This window comes from Cherax quadricarinatus, chromosome 51 (genome assembly GCF_038502225.1).
Source record: "Cherax quadricarinatus isolate ZL_2023a chromosome 51, ASM3850222v1, whole genome shotgun sequence".
Taxonomy (NCBI): domain Eukaryota; kingdom Metazoa; phylum Arthropoda; class Malacostraca; order Decapoda; family Parastacidae; genus Cherax; species Cherax quadricarinatus.
Window position 1 is genome coordinate 18,211,297 of NC_091342.1, and position 23,675 is coordinate 18,234,971.

Consider the following 23,675-nt stretch of genomic DNA (forward strand, 5'->3'; position numbering starts at 1 on the left):
TTCATTCCTGATTATCCCATTTCCCAAGCACTGTCTGACAACCTTGAATGTAATAATAATAATAATAATAATAATAATAATAATAATAATATTATTATTATTATTATTATTATTATTATTATATTAATAAAGACAATAATAACACTAACCATCTGGAACTACACTTGCATTATTCCCTCCTGAAAAGACAGCTAAGGAACGAGTGATGGTAATAGTGTTTTCTTCGTGTCACCTGCCTTAGTGGGCTGGCGTGTTAAAATTCCTGACAGGAAAAGCACTAAATCTTTACTTTTTTTAATAATGTATAACTTATTGGCAATATTAAAAAATTTCAGCAAATTTTGTAGCTAATTATATACAAAAAATGCCAAAATGCAAATTGGCAAACATTAATTGGGTGTAATTCCCACTCAGCTGAATATTCCAATCTCATTATCAAGAGCCAAGCGTTAATTATGACAGCAGCTATTTTGTGAAATTCAAGTCTGGACTCTGCGTGATGTTGAGGCCCACCACCACCACTACCACCACTACCACTACCACCACCACCACTACCACCACTACCACCACCACTACCACCACTACCACCACCACTACCACCACTACCACTACCACCACTAGCACTACTACCACCACTACCACCACTACCACTACTACCACTACCACCACTACCACTACCATCACTACCACTACCACTACCACCACTACCACCACTACCACCACCACCACTACCACCACTACCACTACCATCACTACCACTACCACCACTACCACTACTACCACCACTACCACCACCCACCACTACCACCACTACCACTACCACCACTACCACCACTACCACCACCACTACCACCACTACCACTACCACTACCATCACTACCACCACTACCACCACTACCACTACCACCACTACCACTACCACCACTACCACCACCACCACTACCACCACTACCACTACCACCACTACCACTACCACCACTACCACTACCACCACTACCACTACCACCACTACCACTACCACCACTACCACTACCACCACCACCACTACCACCACTACTACCACTACCACCACCACCACCACTTCCACCACTACCACTACTACCACCACTACCACTACCACCACCACTACCACTTCCACTACCACCACTACCACTGCCACGACTACCACCGCTACCACTACCACCACTACCACAACCACCACTACCACTACCACCACTACCACTACCACCACCACCACTACCACTACCACCACTACCACCACTACCATTACCACCACTACCACTACCACCACCACTACCACTACCATCACTACCACCACCACAACCACTACCACCACCATTACCACCACCACCACAACAGCCACCACCACTACCGCCATCACTACTACCACTACCACCACCACTACCACAAACACCACCACCACTACCACAACCGCCACCCCCACCATTGCAAACAACCACCACCACCATCACCACTACCACCACTCACCACCACCACTTTCACCACCACCACCACTATCACCACTCACTACTACCACCACCACCACTACCACCACTGTCGCCACCACCACTACCACCACCACCACCACTATCACCACCACCACTGTCACCACCACCACCACCACTATCACCACCATCTCTACCACCACCACCACCTCTACCACCACCACCTCTACCACCACCACCTCTACCTCTACCACCACCACCTTTACCACCACCACCTCTACCTCTACCACCACCACTACCACCACCACCACCACCAGCACCCACCACCACCACCCACCGCCACCAAAAACCACCACTTGCATGCTGACAAATAATAATAATAAATAATATATTTCAACTTCCACCTGCTGAAGAGGACCTCAGTTTGAGGTCGAGATATACAAACTTTCTATCAGTCGTGTTTCTCTGCATGTGGTTACCAGCCTCATTTTGAAATATATTCAATAAAAAACATTCACATTCAGTCAATAGGGAATTTCAGGAGAGAATTAGGACTACGTGTAGTTAATTGCAGGGGTCTCCGCCCCTTCTTTTGCAGGGGTCTCCCCCCTTCCCGTGTTGCAGGGGTCTTCGCCTCCTTCCCCTGTTGCAGGGGTCTCCGCTCCCTTCCCCTGTTGCAGGGGTCTCCGCTCCCTTCCCCTGTTGCAGGGGTCTCCGCTCCCTTCCCCTGTTGCAGGGGTCTCCGCTCCCTTCCCCTGTTGCAGGGGTCTCCGCTCCCTTCCCCTGTTGCAGGGGTCTCCGCTCTCTTCCCCTGTTGCAGGGGTCTCCGCTCCCTTCCCCTGTTGCAGGGGTCTCCGCCCCCTTCCCCTGCACGGTCCTACACCAGGCCAGGCCTGGAGATTTTATTATGTTACAAAAATATGCATAAGCAAAGATGTCTTTACCAAACCAGATTTATTCAGTTTAAGTCCACGATCCCTTGAAGAGGGTTTTTGATGCTGGCGAAGGGCTCTTGATCCAAAGAATTAAAGCTACCTTCTTTCTTGGTCTGGATATGATAACCTCACTTTCCCTAGGAACTGTGTGGCACCTACGGGTTTAGCACTTCCTCACTAATTTAATAATAATTATTATTAATTGTTATTATTATTATTATTAATATGTGGCTTAGATATTATTCTGAGATTTCGTGGTTTGGAGATTAGGAGGTGTGGAGTTCCTAAAGATATTGTCCAGAGGACTGATGAGGGAAGTCCTTGAGATGGTTTGGTCATTTAGAGAAGATGGAGGTAGGGGTAGGGCTAGTCGTAGGAAGGGATGGAGGGAGGGAGTAAAAGAGGTTTTGTGTGCAAGGAGGCTTGGAGAAACAGCAGGCATGTGTGAGCTTGTTAGATAGGAGTGAGTGGAGACAAATAGTTTTTGGGACTTGAGTAGTTGGAGTGTGAGCAAGATAATATTTTATGAAGGGATTCAAGGAAACCTGTTAGCCGGGCTTGAGTCCTGGAGGTGAGAAGTAGTCCCTGTACTCTAAAGGAGGGGTTTGGGATATCTGCTGCTCAGAGGGACATCTAAACTGTCGTATCTGCGCGTATCTGGCAAGACATTGATAGTGTGAATACTCGCCTCTGGGTGCATGTATAGTATATTTTCAACTTACGGTGTATAGACTATGAGAGAGATACACCTTTTGGGGTGTATACTATACAGAAAAGCAGAGATACTCGCTTCGCAACGTTTAATGCACAGAGATACCCACAGATCATTCTAAATACTGAGATATCTATCTGTGTATATGCACAAAGACATGTATATTTCTCGGTGTATATAAAAAAAATATTCTATTACAAAAATAAATGCATGTAGGAGACTGAAACTTATGACGACGTTTCGGTCCGACTTAGAACGGTTACTAGAAGCTAGTGATTAAATGGTCCAAGTCAGTCCGAAACGTCGTCATAAGTTTCAGTCTCCTAGTGACGGGTTATTTGTGTATAGTTCCGGCCACGATATTGTGCCTTTTTATTCACCTCTTGAAATATACATAGATACTCACCTCTTAGTGTACATATATACACTAGGAAATACATCTTTGTATAGTATATACACAATTTATTTGCACAGTTTAGGAATGCTGATATTAAAAAACCATTTACTTATATTCCTGAATGTGATAAATTTTCTTTGAATTTTCAACAGAAAGGCTTTGTATTAAAAATGAAATGATAGAGAAAAGATTGTTTATTCGACAACACATACATATAAATAATTTAAACGGGTATTTACAACATATAAACATCTGATAAATATACAATATATACAAGTGACTTGATGAGGACTTCATATCCTTAAAGTTGTACAAAATATATGTGAACGAGGTAAATGAACGGAACATAGAATGGTAGTATCTGAGACTTATTACTGTCATAGTAAATTAAAATCTAATTTGTACTCTTCAGAAGAAGTTCAGCTACTTTAAACACAAGTCAGTCCAATTGTTGCAACTGACGTTTTCTTGCGCGCTGAAGGGTATGCCAGAGTGGAATGAGGGGATCACCAGGGGGGGTTCAGGAGGGAAGTAGGTGGTGTTTCTCAGGAGTCAGGCCCTGGTAGCTGTCCTTGAGGGTGATAGTGTGAAGTACTCGCCATGAGAGGACCGAGCTAGATATACTGTCCCTGAAGATCGTAGTTTAAACGCCCAGGCTCAGGGTGCTATCTTTAATGGCATTAGTGTAAATGAGGTCCTCTTCAGAGAAGGACAGGCCCTGGGTACTATCCTTCAGGGTCATATTGATAAGAAGGTCGTCTTCAGGGAAAGACTGGTCCCTTGCGAACGAGATGTTCCTCAGACAGCCACGCTCCAGGTGTTATGTATGTCAGAAGGGAGGTGCCCTTAAGGCTGGGAATGAAGTGTTGCTCTTGATATGTTGATTCATCGAATTAGGAATGTGAATGGGAGTGTTAGGAAGCACCTTCTGACACTTTAAATTAGGTTTCGCGAGGATATTTGTAAGAATACTTTTACTATATTAAGAGATTTATTATTTAGGGGTTCTAGAAGACTTTCGTGAGACGCGAGCTTAGGAGAAAGGTTTATCACAAATAATAACTCAGGTAAATATAAAAGTGTGATAATAAAGAAGATTGGGGAATCTTTCAGAGTTGTAGGACTCTTGGAGTAGACACTGTTGTCAGTAATGTGATGCTACGAGGACCCCAATAGTGAGCTGCGAGGGATCAGGGAAGCTGGGGTGCTGAGGCCCCAACACAACCTTTTATAGCTCATGTCACGTGTGACGCCCACAGTGTGCTGCTACCATGCCTCACGTCGGCTACACCATATGTTGACATCTCTTGTGTGTGGGCGAGCAAGGGGTTCTGAAGACGTCGTGGGAAGACATGTGCATCCACACAACCTCATGACAAAGCACTGTTCGGGCCGAGCGCACCTTGATCTCTGCAACACTGGGCGATCTCGCGCAAGAACTCTGCCACTTAATTTCTTACAAAACTAACTGCTACTGGCCCCCGACAAAGGAGCCCTTAAGCCGCAGTTACATGGCCATCCTTGCATGAGCGCTCACCAGCGCAAGATTTCAACCTTTAATGGCACGAGAGGTCTCTAGCAGAGGTAGGGATCATCCTCCTCGACAGGTACGGTGGAATGATTATAAAGTCCTTGAGCCATCAGATGGACGGCCAGCCCCGTCTTCTGCCCACTTGCCTTCTTGATCTTCGCTCGCTTGTTCTGGAACCAAATCTTGATCTGAGATTCATTGAGGCCGAGTTCTCTGGCCAGGTCTTGCCGTCGCTTCTCCGTAAGGTACTTATTTTCTTCGAACTCCTTCTTGAGCTTTGCCAGTTGCTCGGAGGTGAAGGCGGTGCGGGGACGCTTCTCCTCCGGGTTACGATCTCTTCGTTTGATTCGTCGGGAGCGGGGACCTGTCGGCAGGAGGGAGAGGTGCGTTAGTCATTTTGATTAGACGTTTGTGCACAAAATAATAACTGCAGTTCTAGCTTATAAAAAAATGTAATATCGTATTTAAGCTGCCAAAAAAATAGTATAAATATTAATTTTGGTAATAAAATATTTACAACAACAATAATAATAATAATAATAATAATAATAATAATAATAATAATAATAATAATAATAATAATAAATCCCCAGGCCCTGATGAACTGTATGCAAGGGTTCTAAAGGAATGTAAAGATAAGCTTAGCAAACCTTTGGCTAATCTTTTCATGGTGCCAGATAAGTGGAAAATGGCAAATGTGATACCTATTTACAAGGCAGGTGACAGGTCCTTAGCTTCGAACTATAGGCCAATAAGCCTAACCTGCATAGTGGGAAAATTTATGGAATCAATAATTGCCGAGGCAATTCGTAGCCATCTTGAAAAGCATAAATTAATCAACGAATCTCAGCACGGTTTTACAAAAGGGCGTTCCTACCTTATGAATTTATTAACTTTTTTCACTAAGGTATTTGAGGAGGTAGATCATGGTAATGAATATGATATTGTGTATATGGACTTCAGTAAGGCTTTTGATAGAGTCCCACATCAAGGATTATTAAGGAAAATTAAGGCACACGGAATAGGAGAAATTTTTTCCTGGACAGAGGCATGGTTGATAAATAGGCAGCAGAGAGTTTGCATAAATGGGGAGAAATCAGAATGTGAAGTGTCACGAGCGGTGTTCCACAGAGGTCAGTGTTGGGCCCCTTGTTGTTCACAATCTACATAATCGACATAGTTGAGGGAATAAATAGCGACGTTAGCAAGTTTGCCGATGACACCAAAATAGGCCGTCGAATTCATTCTAACGAGGGCATTAGAGCACTCCAGGAAGATTTGAATAGACTAATGCAGTGGTCGGAGAAGTGGCAGATGCAGTTTAATATAGACAAATGCAAAGTTCTAAACATTGGACAGGAAAATAACCATGCCACATATAAACTAAATAATGGAGATCTTAATATTACTGACTGCGAAAAGGATTTGGGAGTTCTGGTTAGCAGTAATCTAAAATCAACACAACAGTGCATAAGTGTTCGCAATAAAGCGAACAGAATCCTTGACTTCATGCCAAGAAGCATAAATAACAGGAGTCCTCAGGTTGTTCTTCAACTCTATATATCCTTGGTTAGGCCTCATCTAGATCATGCTGCACAGTTTTGGTCACCGTATGGATATAAATGCTCTGGAAAACGTACAAAGGAGGATGACAAAGTTGATCCCATGTATCAGAAATCTTCCCTATGAGGATAGACTGAGGGCCCTGAATCTGCACTCTGTAGAAAGGCGTAGAGTTAGGGGGGATGTGATTGAGGTATATAAATGGAAGACGAATAAATAAAGGGGATGTAAATAGCGTGCTAAAAATATCTAACCTAGACAGGATTCGCAGCAACGGCTTTAAGTTGGAAAAATTCAGATTCAGGAAGGATACAGGAAAGCACTGGTTTGGTAATAGAGCTGTGGATGAGTGGAGCAAACTTCAGAGTACAGCTATAGAGGCTAAAACGTTGTGTAGTTTCAAAGATAGTTTAGATAAATGCATGAGTGGGTGTGGGTGGGTGTGAGTTGAACATGACTACCTTCTGCTACTAGGTCAGATACCGTGCTCCTTCCTTAAGTGAATGTGACCTGACCTGACTAGGTTAAGGCATTGGTTTAAGCCAGCGAATTAGGGAGTGTGTGTAAAGGTAGAAAGTTGAAAGTGAACATAGAAAAGAGTAAGGTGATGAGGGTATCAAATGATTTAGATAAAGAAAAATTGGATATCAAATTGGGGAAGAGGAGTGTGGAAGAAGTGAATGTTTTCAGATATTTGGGAGTTGACGTATCAGCGGATGGAGACTCGAACCTACGAACCTTGGAACAAGGTACGCAGTGCTATACCATTCTCACCACACTGGACCAATACCTTGGCGCCTAGCACAATCCAAGGCAGCCAGCTTTCAGGGAGAAGGCTTCCAGCTTTTCACCTCATCCCCTACATGCATCAGCCTTACTAGAGATTTTAACAATGCAAGGAATTCGCAAGAGCAGGCGAAATATACACAAACACTGATCTCTGGCTGAAGGAGACTCGAACCTACGAACCTTGGAACAAGGAACGCAGTGCTATACCATTCTCACCACACTGGACCAATACCTTGGCGCCTAGCACAATGCTAGACATTGATCCAAGGCAGCCAGCCTTATATATATATATATATATATATATATATATATATATATATATATATATATATATATATATATATATATATATATATATATATATATATATATGCATACACAAAAAAAATTATGCTAGATCTGTCGTGAAAATAACACACACCAGTCAGCAGACGCGAAATCCACTTGAAGAGTATCTGGAAAGCCGTGTTATTAATGCTCACCAAGAATTTACTTGATTTTAAAGAAGTTTTATTGTTGCACATCCGTCTGCGGCCTTATAATCACCAAGTTGGAGCTTCAAAGTCGCATGGAGAAAAAAATGATAGCATCGGATAGTATAGTAAGTCACGCTGTCTTGTGATTAGCAGATAAAGGATCGAGCCTCCACAACTGGTGAATGAACTACAAGATTTAGCGTTTCGTGTGTGTTTAGTAAACGAATAATAACTTCACAAAATCTTTTTATAGTCCATTTCCTGGTTATACAAATCCTACATTCAGAGTGACATTGTGACAAATGAGGGAACGCAAAATCGGATCAAATCTCCCTTGATGACCAGTTTTGCTGCAGCCCACTTCTTTTCTCATTTGTTTTGTTTAACACGTTTCAAGTCATTTTCTGGCTTTGTAAAGGTGGCCAGTCGTGTGTCAGACCTGCTATTAATCTAGGGTAAAAAAAATGTGAGATGTAAAATGGTTTGAATCCCACTTGATAACCCGTCAGAAAGCATTGGCACCATTCTGCTTGATTCTAATCCGGGAGGGAACCGACATGGCCGCTTGGTGTAAATTGACAGCGGCAGACCACTAATCTCAAACACATGTCACCAGGAGATGAGAGCAAAAAAGAAACAGAGAGCCGTCAGCTCGGTGTACACAAACCACTCATCCCCTCAATAATATTCATGGGACGGTGCTCTATCAATAACGTGGGCAGCCTATTTCAATCGCCTGGACGGGGTTTTCATGACCTGATGCCGCGTTGTATGATGGTATGACACGTTGTGCGATTTTATGCCACGTTGTGACATCTGGTGTGAGCTCTGATGCCGCGTTTGCGGCATCTGATGCCACATTGTGAGATTGCATAGCGGCGTTGTGAGACACAGTGAGGTGTTGTGAGATCTGATGCGAGACCCAAGAGAGAGTGAAGAATTTCAGAGACCCAAGGAACTCTATTAGACCCAAAGAGATGTAGAGATCCTACGAGGTAGCTCTCTCTCTCTCTCTCTCTCTCTCTCTCTCTCTCTCTCTCTCTCTCTCTCTCTCTCTCTCTCTCTCTCTCTCTCTCTCTCTCTCTCTCATGAGGTAGCACCAGATCATCGCTGAGCAATTTATTCCTTCTCACGCAAGTTGCTGACCGTCCTCCCCCCTCTTCCTCCCCACGTCTTACCACCCACCTCTATTACTTCTCTCCCTCTCCCCTTCCTCCCCACCCTCCACCTTGCCTCCCCACTCGAAAGGGCACACTCTCTGTTTCTCCTACCTTCAGAGATTTCCCCTTCCTCTCCCTTCGCCCCTACCTTCGACGCCACAATCCCATTTCTCTCCTCCACCCTACCCCCTCCACCCATCCCTCTCCGCTTTCGAGGGGCACATCCCCTCTCCTCCCCCTCCCCCGGCAGCTCAGATGGGATGAGCAAATTATAGCTGGGAGGATGTGGAGCCATAACGGAGGCTGGCGGGGCTTATCACAGTGGCCCAGCAGCAGGGTAAAAATGAGCTGGAGGCTGATAACGCCCGCCTCGCCAGAATCACGCACTCGCTCTCCTCTTGATTTATGGCACCCGTGACGCCACGCGAAGACATTTTTACATTCAGGGGGGCACTAATAAAATTGCTCCCACTCCCCCATATCCCCAGTCTTCCTTCTCCTCCACCGCCGCCGCCGCCGCTGCCATTGCCACCTACGCCTCCTCCTCATTCTCCCTGTGATCTACCTTCATTACACCTTCACCTCTTCATTCTCCCTTTGATCTACCTTCATTACACCTTCACCCCTTCATTCTTCCTCTCCCTCTCCAATTCTTCCTCCGCCTCGTGATCTACTTATTCTTTTTTCCTTCACACTCCTTACAACTATTGCTAATACTAATAGAACTATTCACACAGTGTTACTGGCAGCTAAACTGTAGTTTGAACAGGAAACTTCAGACGACCTTTCGATCCATTCGGAACCGTTTTTAACTTGATAATAGTTATGCACAGACCGTCGATAATGATTTCTCAGTAGTCGATGACGGACCGAAACGTCCTGTAAATTTTCCTCTCCAAATATAAGATAGTTGTGAATTGTTCTGGCCAGTGTATTGCGACAATCTTTTTCTACTAATAATAATGTTACTCCCACCAGCACCACTATTTCCACTACTACTATTACTACTACATTTCCACTCCCCATTTCCCTGTTTATCTTTCCTTTCTCCTTCCCCTTCATGCTCACCTACTCGTGTCTAGACAATAGCAGAGAATGTTGTGTCGGACTGTAATATTGTGAAGATGTTGTGAGGTTTATATTGTGAAGATGAAATACTTCCTATGTTTGTGTGTCCTGTGACGACGTTCTTGGTGGAGTCTCATTGTTAGCGCAACTGAAATCTAGGATGTCTTCCCTGTGTTCTTAACAGTTGTATGTTCAGATGAAAGCAGTGCTGGAGGAGGCTACGAAGGAGACATTGCCTCTTGCAGAACAAGAAGACTCATCCCCAGAACGAGGAAGAAAATACCAGCCGCAACAAATGGAAATTGGTCTGCTGAATATGATAAATAATACCGACAAGTTGATGAGTAAGACGCATGTACAGCAGTTGGGTATCCTTATTGTTGAAACGTTTCACCTACGCATTCAGACAGAAAGGAGAATGGATTGTAGGTGGCAGTAGTGGTGAGGTAAAGATGATGGAATCAGTTCATCAAGCTTGAAGAAATAGATTTTGAGGTAGTCAGTCCCTCAGCCTGGAGAAGAGTTCAGCTCCATAGTCTGGAACAGTATAAAGCTGAAGTTTTATATAACTGTCGACGGTGACGCCTCCTTCTACAGTGAATAAGACTCCATTCTCATCCTTCAGCTTCATATTATTACCGAGTATGGTGCTGAACTCTTCTCCAGGCTGTGGGACTGACCACCTTAAAAACTATTTTTCCAAGGCTGATGGACTAATTACATCATCTTTACCAGAAATTGGTTTGTAAGAATGAGTTAAAGATCAAGATGAAGAAGGCTGAAGAAACTGCTCTCGGGACTATCAGTACCTAAGCAGTGTTGCCTAACGAAGGTGTTAAGTACAAGGACAGTGGTGCAAATAATGTGACATTTTGTGGCAACGTTTCGCTCTCCAGAAGCTTGTCAAGCCACTACAAAGAATAAATGGTATATATAGGCTTTGAGTGAGGTGTAGTACAAGTAGAAGTAGTAGTAGTAGTTATACAAATGTTGGAAAATTCAGCTGGTACATGAGAAAGAATGGTTACAAAAGCTATATCTTGAGTAGCATAAAAATAAGGTTGGGCAAATATATATGGTTAGAAGTGAGGCTTGTATTTTTTATGCTACCCAACCTATAGCTTTTGTAACCTTTCTTTCTCATGTACCAGCTGACTTTTCCACCACTTGTATAACTACTACTACTACCTCTACTCGTACTACACCTCACTCAAAGCCTATATATACCCTCTGTGTCCATGTATTGTTTGTAATGCTTGGCAAAGTTCCTGAAGAGCGAAACGTTGCCTCAATAAAATGTATGCCAGTGATGGGGTGCACCTATCTAGGGCAGGGGTGGCAGTGATGGCTTGTTCAGCTGAGGGGGCTGCTGCTGCAGTGTACTGGGCTTTAAACCAATAGAAGTTAGAACTACGCGCGCGCGCGTGCATGAGTGTGTTTGTGTGTACTCACCTAGTGTGTGTGTGTGTTTGGGTGTGTGTGTACTCACCTAGTTGAGGTAGCTGGGGTCGAGTCCAAGCTTCTGGCCCCGGCTCTTCACTGGTCGCCACTAGGTCACTCTCCCTGAACCATGAGCTTTATCGTACCTCTGCTTAAAGCTATGTATGGATCCTGCCTCCACTACATCGCTTCCTAAACTATTCCACTTCCTGACTACTCTGTGGCTGAAGAAATACTTCCTAACATCCCTGTGATTCATCTGTGTCTTCAACTTCCAACTGTGTCCCCTTGTTGCTGTGTTCCATCTCTGGAACATCCTGTCTTTGTCCACCTTGTCAATTCCTCTCAGTATTTTGTAAGTCGTTATCATGTCCCCCCTATCTCTCCTGTCCTCCAGTGTCGTCAGGTTGATTTCCCTTAACCTCTCCTCATAGAACATACCTCTTAGCTCTGGGACTAGTCTTGTTGCAAACCTTTGCACTTTCTCTAGTTTCTTTACATGCTTGGCCAGGTGTGGGTTCCAAACTGGTGCCGCATACTCCAATATGGGCCTAACGTACACGGTGTACAGGGTCCTGAACGATTCCTTATTAAGATGTCGGAATGCTGTTCTGAGGTTTGCTAGGCACCCATATGCTACAGCAGTTATTTGGTTGATGTGCGCTTCAGGAGATGTGCCTGTTGTGTGTGTGTGTGTGTGTGTGTGTGTGTGTGTGTGTGTGTGTGTGTGTGTGTGTGTGTGTGTGTGTGTGTGTGTGTGTGTGTGTGTGTGTGTATGTGTAAAATATAGGATTCGGTTACTATGAAATTTAATGATACAGTGACCAAGAGACATTCAGTTCTAGGAACAAAATAAAAGCTTAGATTATTTTAATAACCGAAACATGGTTTAATTTGAAGGGTCGAGACATGTCTGCTGAATCGTGCATACGAGGATGTAAATAATTCTATACTGATAGACATAATGATATGGAGCTTTCCATTAAATTCACCCTTGAGACGGAAAGGGACAACAAACTCCAGTTCTTGGATGTCCTCATAGGCACAGCTGGAGAAATATTTCCTAAGAAATATCCTAAGTTATGGATAGGTATCTTCCTCATGGCTTAGTTATGACTACTAATCAATTAATGATGTTATAAAATCTCCACATAATATAACATTAATGCCTCCTCGTTTATTTCTGTCAACTTTTGATTATTAATTAGCGCTAAGTTTTAAGGTGAGAGATTCTGAACTCGAAATAAAAAAAATATTGTGACAGTAGAATGAGCTAGCAAGGTAAAATACTGGACGAGGTAGATCCCTGCAAACATTATTTACATTTTGTTGATGTTTCATCAGTATAACTTGGATGGTATACACGATAAAACGTGACTCTTTTATATAGATTTAAAAAGAAATTGAGATGCAAATGCAGTTGAAAAAGAGCCTTTATTGACAACGTTTCTCATTACATTGCATTTGTGTCTCATTACACTGCGTTTGGATCTCTCGTTTCCATATTTTTTTAATATTTCATCATTTCCAGTTTTCATTTTTTCCATCTACCCCCCCCCTCAAGGAAGGTTCCTTGATGTTGGTGAGGGGCTCTTGATTTAGGGAATTGGATCTGTGCCCCAGTTCCCCGAATTAAGCCTGAATGCCTTCCACATCCCCCCCCCCCCAGGCGCTGTATAATCCTCCGGGTTTAGCGCTTCTCCCTTGATTATAATAATAATAATAATCCATCTACCCAATTGATGAGAACATCAAGAAAAAGAGAATATACCTTCGGTTTCCCCTTCATATTTATATTTGATAGACGGATGCAAATCGTTAAATTCATATGAAAGAGAATTCAGAATGTTGCCCATAACATGTAGGTACCTCTCATCCAGACACGAGATATTCTCAGTGTAGCCAGAGTGGAACGTTGTGCATCCTTTTTGAAATAAACGACACACACACACACACACACACACACACACACACACACACACACACACACACACACACACACACACACACACACACACACACACACACACACACACACACACATATTGTATGCATGTATGGATCCCTATCTCTTTCTCACCATCTCTTACTGGCTAAGTCCCTCCCTCCCTCCCTCCTTCGCTCCCTCCACCATGAAAGAACACAACATCAGCAGTACTAGACGTGCATCCAAAGACTTAATGAAAAGCTAAACTCTCCAGTCGCTATGCAAATGCTAAGCAACGGCAAGAATTTCATTAAACCATTGCCATTACAAGTAGTGGGAAGGGGAATGAGGGGAGCAAGAGGGGTTGAGAGGGCAGGAATAAGGGGAATTACGTGGAAGAATATGAATGGGAGGGGGGAAAGAGAGAGAATGACAAGGGAGAAAATGAAAGAAGAGAGGAAGTGGGACAGAGTGGATGAGTCGGCAGGGGAGAAACGGAGAGGAAAAGGAGAAATAGGAAATGAGGAAGGTGAAGAGAGAGAGAGAAGAGGGGCTACCAGTTCATTTATCACGATAATCCCTGTTTGTTGGTCAGCTGGCTTCCATATTGAGCCAATAGATCGCAGCCGAGACGGTAAATCTCCCCACGCACACATACTAATAGTAATCCGCTACTTTGGTAAATCCTCACCAAATGATAGCAGTGGGTGGGCGAGCGGTGAGCTGAGGGAAGGAGAGTGGAAATAAACACCATGCATGGTTTCAAGGATATGTACGACAGGGTCCATGAGGCAGGAAATGAAATCACTCGTATACAGCTAAGAAGTGGGGACCAGGAGCTGGGACACGATCTGCAGCCATATCTATGAGAGCTCATGACAAACACACACACACACACACACACACACACACACACACACACACACACACACACACACACACACACACACACACACACACAACACACACACACACACAACACACAACACACACAACACACACAACACACACACACACACAACACACACACAACACACACACAACACACACACAACACACACACAACACACACACAACACACACACACAACACACACACACAACACACACACACAACACACACACAACACACACACACAACACACACACACAACACACACACACACACACACACACACACACACACACACACACACACACACACACACACACACACACACACACACACACACACACACACACAGCGGGAACGCTTCACTCTGGAGGTCCCAAAGTGGTAATTGCAGTGATGTATAACCCACCACAGAACAGCAGGAGGCCAAGGCAAGAGTATGATGAGAGCAATAGAGCGATGGTTGGCACACTGGCTGCAGTGGCCAGAAGAGCTCATGCATGCAGGGCAAAGCTCCTGATCATGGGTGACTAACCACAAGGAAATCGATTGGGAAAACTTGGAGCCACATGGGGGCCAAGATACATGGAGGGCTAAGATGATGGAGGTGGTACTGGAAAACTTCATGTACCAACACGTAAGGGACACTACAAGAGAGAGAGGAGAGGATGAACCAGCAAGACTGGACTAGTATTCCCTTTGAGTAGTGCAGATATTGAGGACATCACATATGAAAGACCCCTTGCGGCCAGCGATCATGTGGTTTTAAGCTTCGAATACACAGTAGAACTATAAGTGGAGGGGAAAGCAGGAAGGCCAGGGCGAATGAAGCCAAACTACAAGAAAGGGGACTACACGGAAATGAGGAACTTCCTGAACGGGGTTCAGTGGGACAGAGAACTGGTAGGGAAGCCAGTTAATGAGATGATGGAATATGTAACAATAATGTGCAAGGAGGCTAAGGAGAGGTTTGTACCCAAGGGTAACAGGAATAATGAAAAAGCCAGGATGAGCCCATGGTTCACCCAAAGGTGCAGGGAGGCAAAAACCAAGTGTGCTAGGGAATGGAAGAAATATGGAAGGCAAAGGACCTAGGAGAGTAAGGAGAGCAGTCGTAGAGCCAGAAATGAATATGCACAGATCAGAAGGGAGGCCCAACGACAATATGAAAACGACATAGCAGCGAAAGCCAAATCTGACCCGAAGCTGTTAGACAGCCACATCAGGAGGAAAACAACAGTCAGTGATCAGGTAATCAGGCTAAGGAAGGAAGGAGGAGAGACAAGAAATGACCGTGAAGTATGTGAGGAACTCAACAAGAGATTCAAAGAAGTGTTCACAGAGGAGACAGAAGGGGCTCCAGAAAGACGGAGAGGTGGGGTACACCACCAAGTGCTGGACACAGTACACACAACCGAGGAAGAAGTGAAGAGGCTTCTGAGTGAGCTAGATGCCTCAAAGGCAATGGGGCCGGATAACATCTCTCCATGGATCCTGAGAGAGGGAGCAGAGGCGCTATGTGTACCCTTAACAACAATATTCAATACATCTATCGAAACAGGGAGATTGCCTGAGGCATGGAAGACAGCAAATGTAGTCCCAATCTTTAAAAAAGGAGACAGACATGAAGCACTAAACTGCAGACCAGTGTCACTGACATGTATAGTATGCAAAGTCATGGAGAAGATTATCAGGAGAAGAGTGGTGGAACACCTAGAAAGGAATGATCTCATCAACAGCAGCCAACATGGTTTCAGAGACGGGAAATCCTGTGTCACAAACCTACTGGAGTTCTATGACATGATGACAGCAGTAAGACAAGAGAGAGATGGGTGGGTGGCTTGCATTTTCTTGGACTGCAAGAAGGCGTTTGGCACAGTTCCACACAAGAGATTAGTGCAAAAACTGGAGGACCAAGCAGGGATAACAGGGAAGGCATTACAATGGATCAGGGAATACTTGTCAGGAAGACAGCAGCGAGTCATGGTACGTGGCGAGGTGTCAGAGTGGGCGCCTGTGACCAGCGGGGTCCCACAGGGGTCAGTCCCAGGACGGAAGGAATAGACTCCGAAGTGTCCCTGTTTGCAGATGATGTGAAGTTGATGAGAAGAATTCATTCGATCGAAGACCAGGCAGAACTACGAAAGGATCTGGACAGGCTGCAGACCTGGTCCAGCAATTGGCTCCTGGAGTTCAACCCCACCAAGTGCAAAGTCATGAAGATTGGGGAAGGGCAAAGAAGACCGCAGACGGAGTACAGTCTAGGGGGGGCCAGAGACTACAAACCTCACTCAAGGAAAAAGATCTTGGGGTGAGTATAACACCAGGCACATCTCCTGAAGCGCACATCAACCAAATAACTGCTGCAGCATATGGGTGCCTAGCAAACCTCAGAACAGCATTCCGACATCTTAATAAGGAATCGTTCAGGACCCTGTACACCATGTACGTTAGGCCCATATTGGAGTATGCGGCACCAGTTTGGAACCCACACCTAGCCAAGCACGTAAAGAAAGTAGAGAAAGTGCAAACGTTTGCAACAAGACCAGTCCCAGAGCTAAGAGGTATGTCATACGAGGAGAGGTTAAGAGAAATCGACCTGACGACACTGGAGGACAGGAGATAGGGGGGACATGATAACGACATACAAAATACTGAGAGGAATTGACAAGGTGGACAAAGACAGGATGTTCCAGAGATGGGACACAGCAACAAGGGGACGCAGTTGGAAGTTGAAGACACAGATGAATCACAGGGATGTTACGAAGTATTTCTTCAGCCACAGAGTAGTCAGGAAGTGGAATAGTTTGGGAAGCGATGTAGTGGAGGCAGGATCCATACATAGCTTTAAGCAGAGGTATGATAAAGCTCACGGTTCAGGGAGAGCGACCTAGTAGCGACCAGTGAAGAGGCGGGGCCAGGAGCTTGGACTCGACCCCTGCAACCTCAACTAGGTGAGTACAACTAGGTGAGTACACACACACACACACACACACACACACACACACACACACACACACACACACACACACACACACACACACACACACACACACACACACACAAACACACACACACACACACACACAGAGGGAAGATGATGGTTATCGTGTCTGAACACAATTCAGTAATTATCATGTCAGCCAGAAAATAGAAACAACTAAACAAATACTCTCTCCCCTCTCTTTACCCCTCCCACTCACATTCCCTCTCTCTCCCCCTCCCTCTCACCTTCCCTGTCTCTCCCTTCTTTTTACCCCTTCCTCCAACCTTCCCCCCCTCTCTCTATCCCTCCCTTTTTCCTTCTCCCCTCTCTACCACTCCCACCTTCCCTCTCTCTCTCTCCCCTCTCTTTACTCCTCCCTCTCATCTTCCTCCCTTATCTGCCTTCTCTTTCCTTTTCACCTCCCTTTCATCTTCCTCTAATATAAATAATGTTCCCCATCTTTCCTCTTCTATCCTTCCCTTTCCATCTTTCCCCTTCCATCTTTCCCTTTCCACATTTCCCCTTCCATCTTTCCCTTTCCACATTTCCCTTCCATGTTTCCCTCTCCACATTTCCCCTACCATCTTTCCCTTTTCATTCTTCTCTTTCAGTTTTTCCCCTTCCATTCTTCCCTTTCAGTCTTTCCCCTTCCATCTTTCCCTTTTCATTCTTCTCTTTCAGTTTTTCCCCTTCCATTCTTCCCTTTTAGTCTTTCCCCTTCCATCTTTCAGTCACTCCATAATTTCCTTATTATTATTATTATTATTATTATTATTATTATTATTATTATTATTATTATTATTATTAAAGCTGTCTTCCACCGAGGTAGGGTCTTCCAGAAAAGAAAAAGCACATCCACCATCATTCACTTTATTACTCTCCTGTCAGAAGGATGCTAATCACAGTTCAGATGACTCTGAACCGCATCGTCCCCACTCCTCCTTCAGAGTGCAGGCACTGTACTTCCCACCTTCAAGATTCAAGTGCGGCTAACCGGTTTTCCCTGAATCCCTTTATAAATGTTACTTTCCTCACACTCCAACAACACTTGAAGTCATAAAAAAGCAATTTGCCTCCACTCTTATCGAACACACTCACACAAGCCTGTTGGATGTCCAAGCTCCTCACATACAAAAACCCTCATTATTCCGCTTCCTCCAACCTTTCCTAAGACGACCCCCACCCCAGATTTATACACCCCTATTCATCCTATTTTTCTCATTATTATTATTATTATTATTATTGTTATTATAAATATGGAAGCGCTAAATACAGAGGGGTCATAACACACCTGGGTATTGGGGGTAGCTCCAATTTCCTGGAATAAAAGCCTCTCACCAGTATCACGCACCTCCTCTGATGGAGCCGTAACCCCCACACCCCACCCCACCCCACCAGTCCCTTCTCACCCTTCAAACAGCAGCTTGACCTGACCTCAAGTTTAGGAAGGTCACTGGACAACCTAAACTCCTCCACAGTCACCTTCCCCCGCTGTACGAATTAATTATATATGAAAACTCGTGGAGAGAGTGAATTATATGAGGTAGTGATTGGAAGGGCGATGGTGATTGGAATGGTGTTGGTGATTGGAAGGATGATGGTGGTTGGATGATTTGTGGGTGGTGACTGGAAGGGTGGTGGTGAATGGAAGGTACTGATTGTATGGGGGTAATATAATGATTATATGGCCTGTAATGATTGAGAGGTGATGATTGGAAGGTGGGGTTACTGAGAAAGTGATTGGAAGGGAAGTAATGATTAAGGGGGATAGTGATTTATAGGAGGAAGAGATTGGTTAAGGCAGGTCTAAATATATTCACAACATTGGTCTAAATAATCACAACACTGGTCTAAATTTAGCCACAACATGGTCTAAATAGTCACAACACTGGTTTGGCGCTTATGCATGATCCCTTCTAACCTACATAAGAACACAAGAAAGGAACACTACAACAGGCCTACTGGCCATTGCTAGGCAAGTTCGACTCACACTCATATTGTGAACAACAAAGGGCCCAATACTTAACCCTTTGGAACACCACTTGTGACGCGTAACTATTTTGATTTCTCCCTTTTGTGCAAGCTCTGTGTTCTCTACTGATCGTGGTAACCACGCCTTGACCTAGAGGAAAACTTTTCCTCCTCTTCCGTGTGCCGCTACTTTCTTCAACAATCTTAAGTGTGGAACTCTATCAAAAGCCTTACTGATTTCCATATATCGTATTCATTATCATGATCTACCGCCTCTAATCTTTACTTTTATATACCTGAAATAAATTTTTTGGATTGAACTTTGATTCCGTTACGATGTTAATTCTCTTTTGCCCAACGGAATGTTTGCTTCCCATTTTTCAGACGCTATGTGACTCCTGCGGGCTTCGTACCCCTTTAAAGATATAATTTCGCCAACCATTATCATATCCCAGTAAACAGCGCAGAGTTCCTTAGCTGACGCTCCGCTGACAGCACAAACAAAAAGACATTTAGCAAACCAAACTCTGACTATTTTGTTTGTAAAACTCAATCTTGACGGGGAGTGGAGTGGCAGGGTCTAGCATCCACCTCAGTAAGACAAACACACGTTGGAAAACACTCGTGTTTAGATGAGTCAGTTTCTGTCAGTTTGGCGAGTGGTCTTCTCGGAGGTGCAGAGTTGATGGGCAGGCGATCAGGGCCGTAGGCAGGCAATCAGGGCCCTGGGCACGCGATCAGGGCCGTGTGGAGTGTTAGCGAAACATAGTGTTTATGTATAGTGCTGAGAGTGTGTGTGTGTGTGTGTGTGTGTGTGTGTGTGTGTGTGTGTGTGTGTGTGTGTGTGTGTGTGTAAACTGATGTAGGAGGAGGAGGAGGAGGAGGGGGGATATAGTTTGTATTTTGTTGAGTTGGTAATAATGCAGATCACAATAAAGATTGCAGCTGATCCACGTAATTGCACTGATGCGCCGTTCGTTGCAATCCTCACAAGAAATAACTTTAATTGCGCACACGGGAATCACCAGGATCAATCATCCCTAAGACATTATATATACTTCTACCAGTTCACAGCCTTTAATATAATTGATAAATATAATCTGCATGAATATAATTACCTATATACTATTATATATATATATATATATATATATATATATATATATATATATATATATATATATATATATATATATATATATATATATATATATATATATATATATATATATATATATATATATATATATATATATATATATATATATATATATATATATATATATATATATATATATATATATATATATATATATATATATATATATATGTATGTATATATATATATATATATATATATATATATATATATATATATATATATATATATATATATATATATATATATATATATATACACTCGATATACCCAGGGGTATACTATAAATTTAGCCACAGACATTTAGCATATAGTTAGTGTCTAGGATAATTACAGCTAATTGCTTACGCCGGTTGGATTAATTGGTCATTACAGCCGTTTTGTGATTAGCGGTTGATTGGTGGTATTTATTTGTTTGTCACGGTGAAAGATGAGCTAGGGAGGTGTTGTGGTTTTTGTCGTGTAATGTATTTGTTAGTTTGTTCCTGGCTCTATAGAGTGTTTGTTGGGATATAATCCAGATGTTTTTTTTTTATTCAGGTTTCTTGTCTGTGGTTTGCCGCGTAATTTGTCACTTGTGAAATTTTTGACCATTTACCTACTCCATGAAGCTGTTGCTACTGCTGCTGTTGCCTTTTGCTGCTGCTGTTGCTTTTGCTACTGTTGCTGTTGCTGTTGCTGTTGCTGTTGCTGTTGTTGCTGTTGTTGTTGTTGTTGTTGTTGTTGTTGTTGTTGTTGTTGTTGTTGTTGTTGTTGTTGTTGCTGCTGCTGCTGCTGTTGCTGTGGTTTTTGCTACTGCTGCTGCTTGCTGGTGCTACTGGTTTCGTTGATATCGTCCTCTACTCACACACTGAGGGACGGAGGGATCGCTCCTCGGCTCCGGTGAAACGTTGGTCATGTTTCCTTACACCTGCTGCCCCTATTCACCTAGCAGTAAGTAGGTATCTGGTGTTAGTCGACTGTTGTGGGTCCCAACCGAATCACTTGTCTTATCTTACTGCTTTTGCTGCTGCTGCTACTGCTCCTGCTGATGGTGCTATCTCCACTTATGCCTCTCAACAGATCATTGAAAATTTCACCCTCCTTGCGGCCTGTTTATGGACCGGGCCACGGGGGCGTTGATCCCAGAAATACCCTACACGTATACTCCTCCAGATATGTCTTTTAACGTTGTTATATATGCTAATGGTCTGGGAGGCCATCGCCCCTGAGGCTCAGTCTCAAACCAAGCCTCCTAAATTGCAGGGGAAGTATTACAGAGATATTAATATTTACGAAACACACGGGAATGTAAGTAGAGCTTTGTAAGATTTACCAGCTATCTTACGTGTTCGGGGGACAGGAAGGAAACCCTAGCACTCTTGCAAGAGTGAATGTAAGATTTACCAGCTATCTTACATGTTCAGGAGATAGGAAGGAAAGCCTGGCACTCTTGCAAGAGTGAATGTAAGATTTACCTGCTATCTTACATGTTCAGGAGACAGGAAAAAAAAGTCTAGCACTCTTACAAGAGTAAATGTAAGATTTCCCAACTATCTTACGTACTCAAGAGGTAACAAAGCGTAGCACTTTTGCTAGAGTGTTAAACTTTAACAGGCTCGTTTCACACTTGTGTGAAAGGAGGGCAATACTTTCCCAGGATGATTGCTATCTGTCAACCTGCTACCCATACTTCTGATACCTTTCCTTGTTACTAAGCCATAACATCACCACGACAAAAACCACAACTATCACACTACCACCACCCACCACTACACGACCGCCATTACCACCACACCTAACAATCCATTATGGCGGTCGCTATCACCATCACCACAACAACGATCACTCTTATTAACATAGGCAGCACCAACTACTAGCCCATGGCTCCATTACCATCCTTAATAGTACCATTATTAATTCTAATGCAGTGGCAATACCCTTTTTTTCAGCTATAGTCAATTCTACCAGCACAGCCCCATTACACTACCAAACCACACCCCAATGACACCACTGTTAGTCACTCACCACAGCCACACAACCACAATAATACCAATGTTGCCACATACTCTCAGAGTGCACTCAACACAACCTCCACCACCATCCCAGTCTCCTCCCATCCCTCAACACCACCTCCACCATCATCCCAGCCTCCACCCATCCCTCAATACCACCTCCACCACCATCTTATCCTCTACCTATCACTCAACGCTACCTCCATCATCATCCCAGCCTCCACCCATCACTCAACACCACCACCATCCCAGCCTCCACCCATCACTCAACACCACCTCCACCACCATCCCAGCCTCCACCTATCCCTGAACACTACCATCTTAGCCTTCACTCAGCTTCCACCCACCACCATCCCAGCCTCCACCCATCCATAACCACCCACATTAAATCCCCCAACTTCTAAAAACATTTACACCAACCCATCTCATCCACTCTCACGCACATCTTAACACTGAATCTCCCCTCTCTTCCCCTCTCCCTCCCTCTCTCTCCTCTCCCTCTCTTTATTACCCTCGGAAACATGTGCTTTATTGAGGACAAGGCTCATTTTGCTGCCTGCTCCGGCTTCACACCCTGAACTGCTGGTTTTAATCAAGGGTCGTGGCTCGGATCCCTCAAGGGGAGGTGTTGGGGCTTCCTCAACCCCTCCCCCTCCCCGCCAATTGTTGGGGGAGGTGAGTGGTTTATTTATGAAAAAAAAAAATATATCAACATTGTGCTGCTGCCCAATTCTCTATGATAGTGTGAAGAAAAGGTTTGTGTTCCTTGGTTTATTCCATCGCAGACGACGGTCTTCATACAAGGTCCCCAATGGAAATAAGTAACTTTGCCCGACTTTTTTTTTTTTGGGGGGGGAGGGGGAGTTTTATCCTAGATAATTTACACATACGTTACTACGCAAAACAACCACAGGGGGAGTTGAATGATAGCTCTAGGTCTTTCGTATTGCAATTAACGCATCATCAGGAGCTTATAATGTTGCAGAAATTAAGAGGAAGTCCAAGCCGATTCGAACGAATCGGCTTGGACTGCCTGCTCATTTCTGCATTGTAAGCCCTTGATGATGTGTTAATTGCAACACGAAAGACCTAGAGCTATCATTCAACTCCCCTATGATTGTTTTACATCTTGTATCGCTTGTTCGTGATTATTGCATATGTTTCTATATATGATGATTGTATTTATGTGTACCTCTACCTAAATAAACTTACAAGTTGTTGAAATATATCA

The 23,675-nt window shown here is 43.9% G+C and overlaps 1 protein-coding gene across 1 annotated transcript in view; it reads right to left on the minus strand.

Moving 5' to 3' along the window:
- Window positions 1-3,782: 3,782 nt before the first annotated feature.
- Window positions 3,783-23,675, minus strand: part of LOC128694734 (homeobox protein engrailed-1-B) — a 48,194-nt gene continuing 28,301 nt past the window's right edge. Inside the window, exon 2 of the mRNA XM_053784997.2 lies at window positions 3,783-5,384. Coding sequence (XP_053640972.1) covers window positions 5,065-5,384 — 320 coding nt within the window. The 3' untranslated portion in view covers window positions 3,783-5,064. The remainder of the gene's footprint in view (window positions 5,385-23,675) is intronic.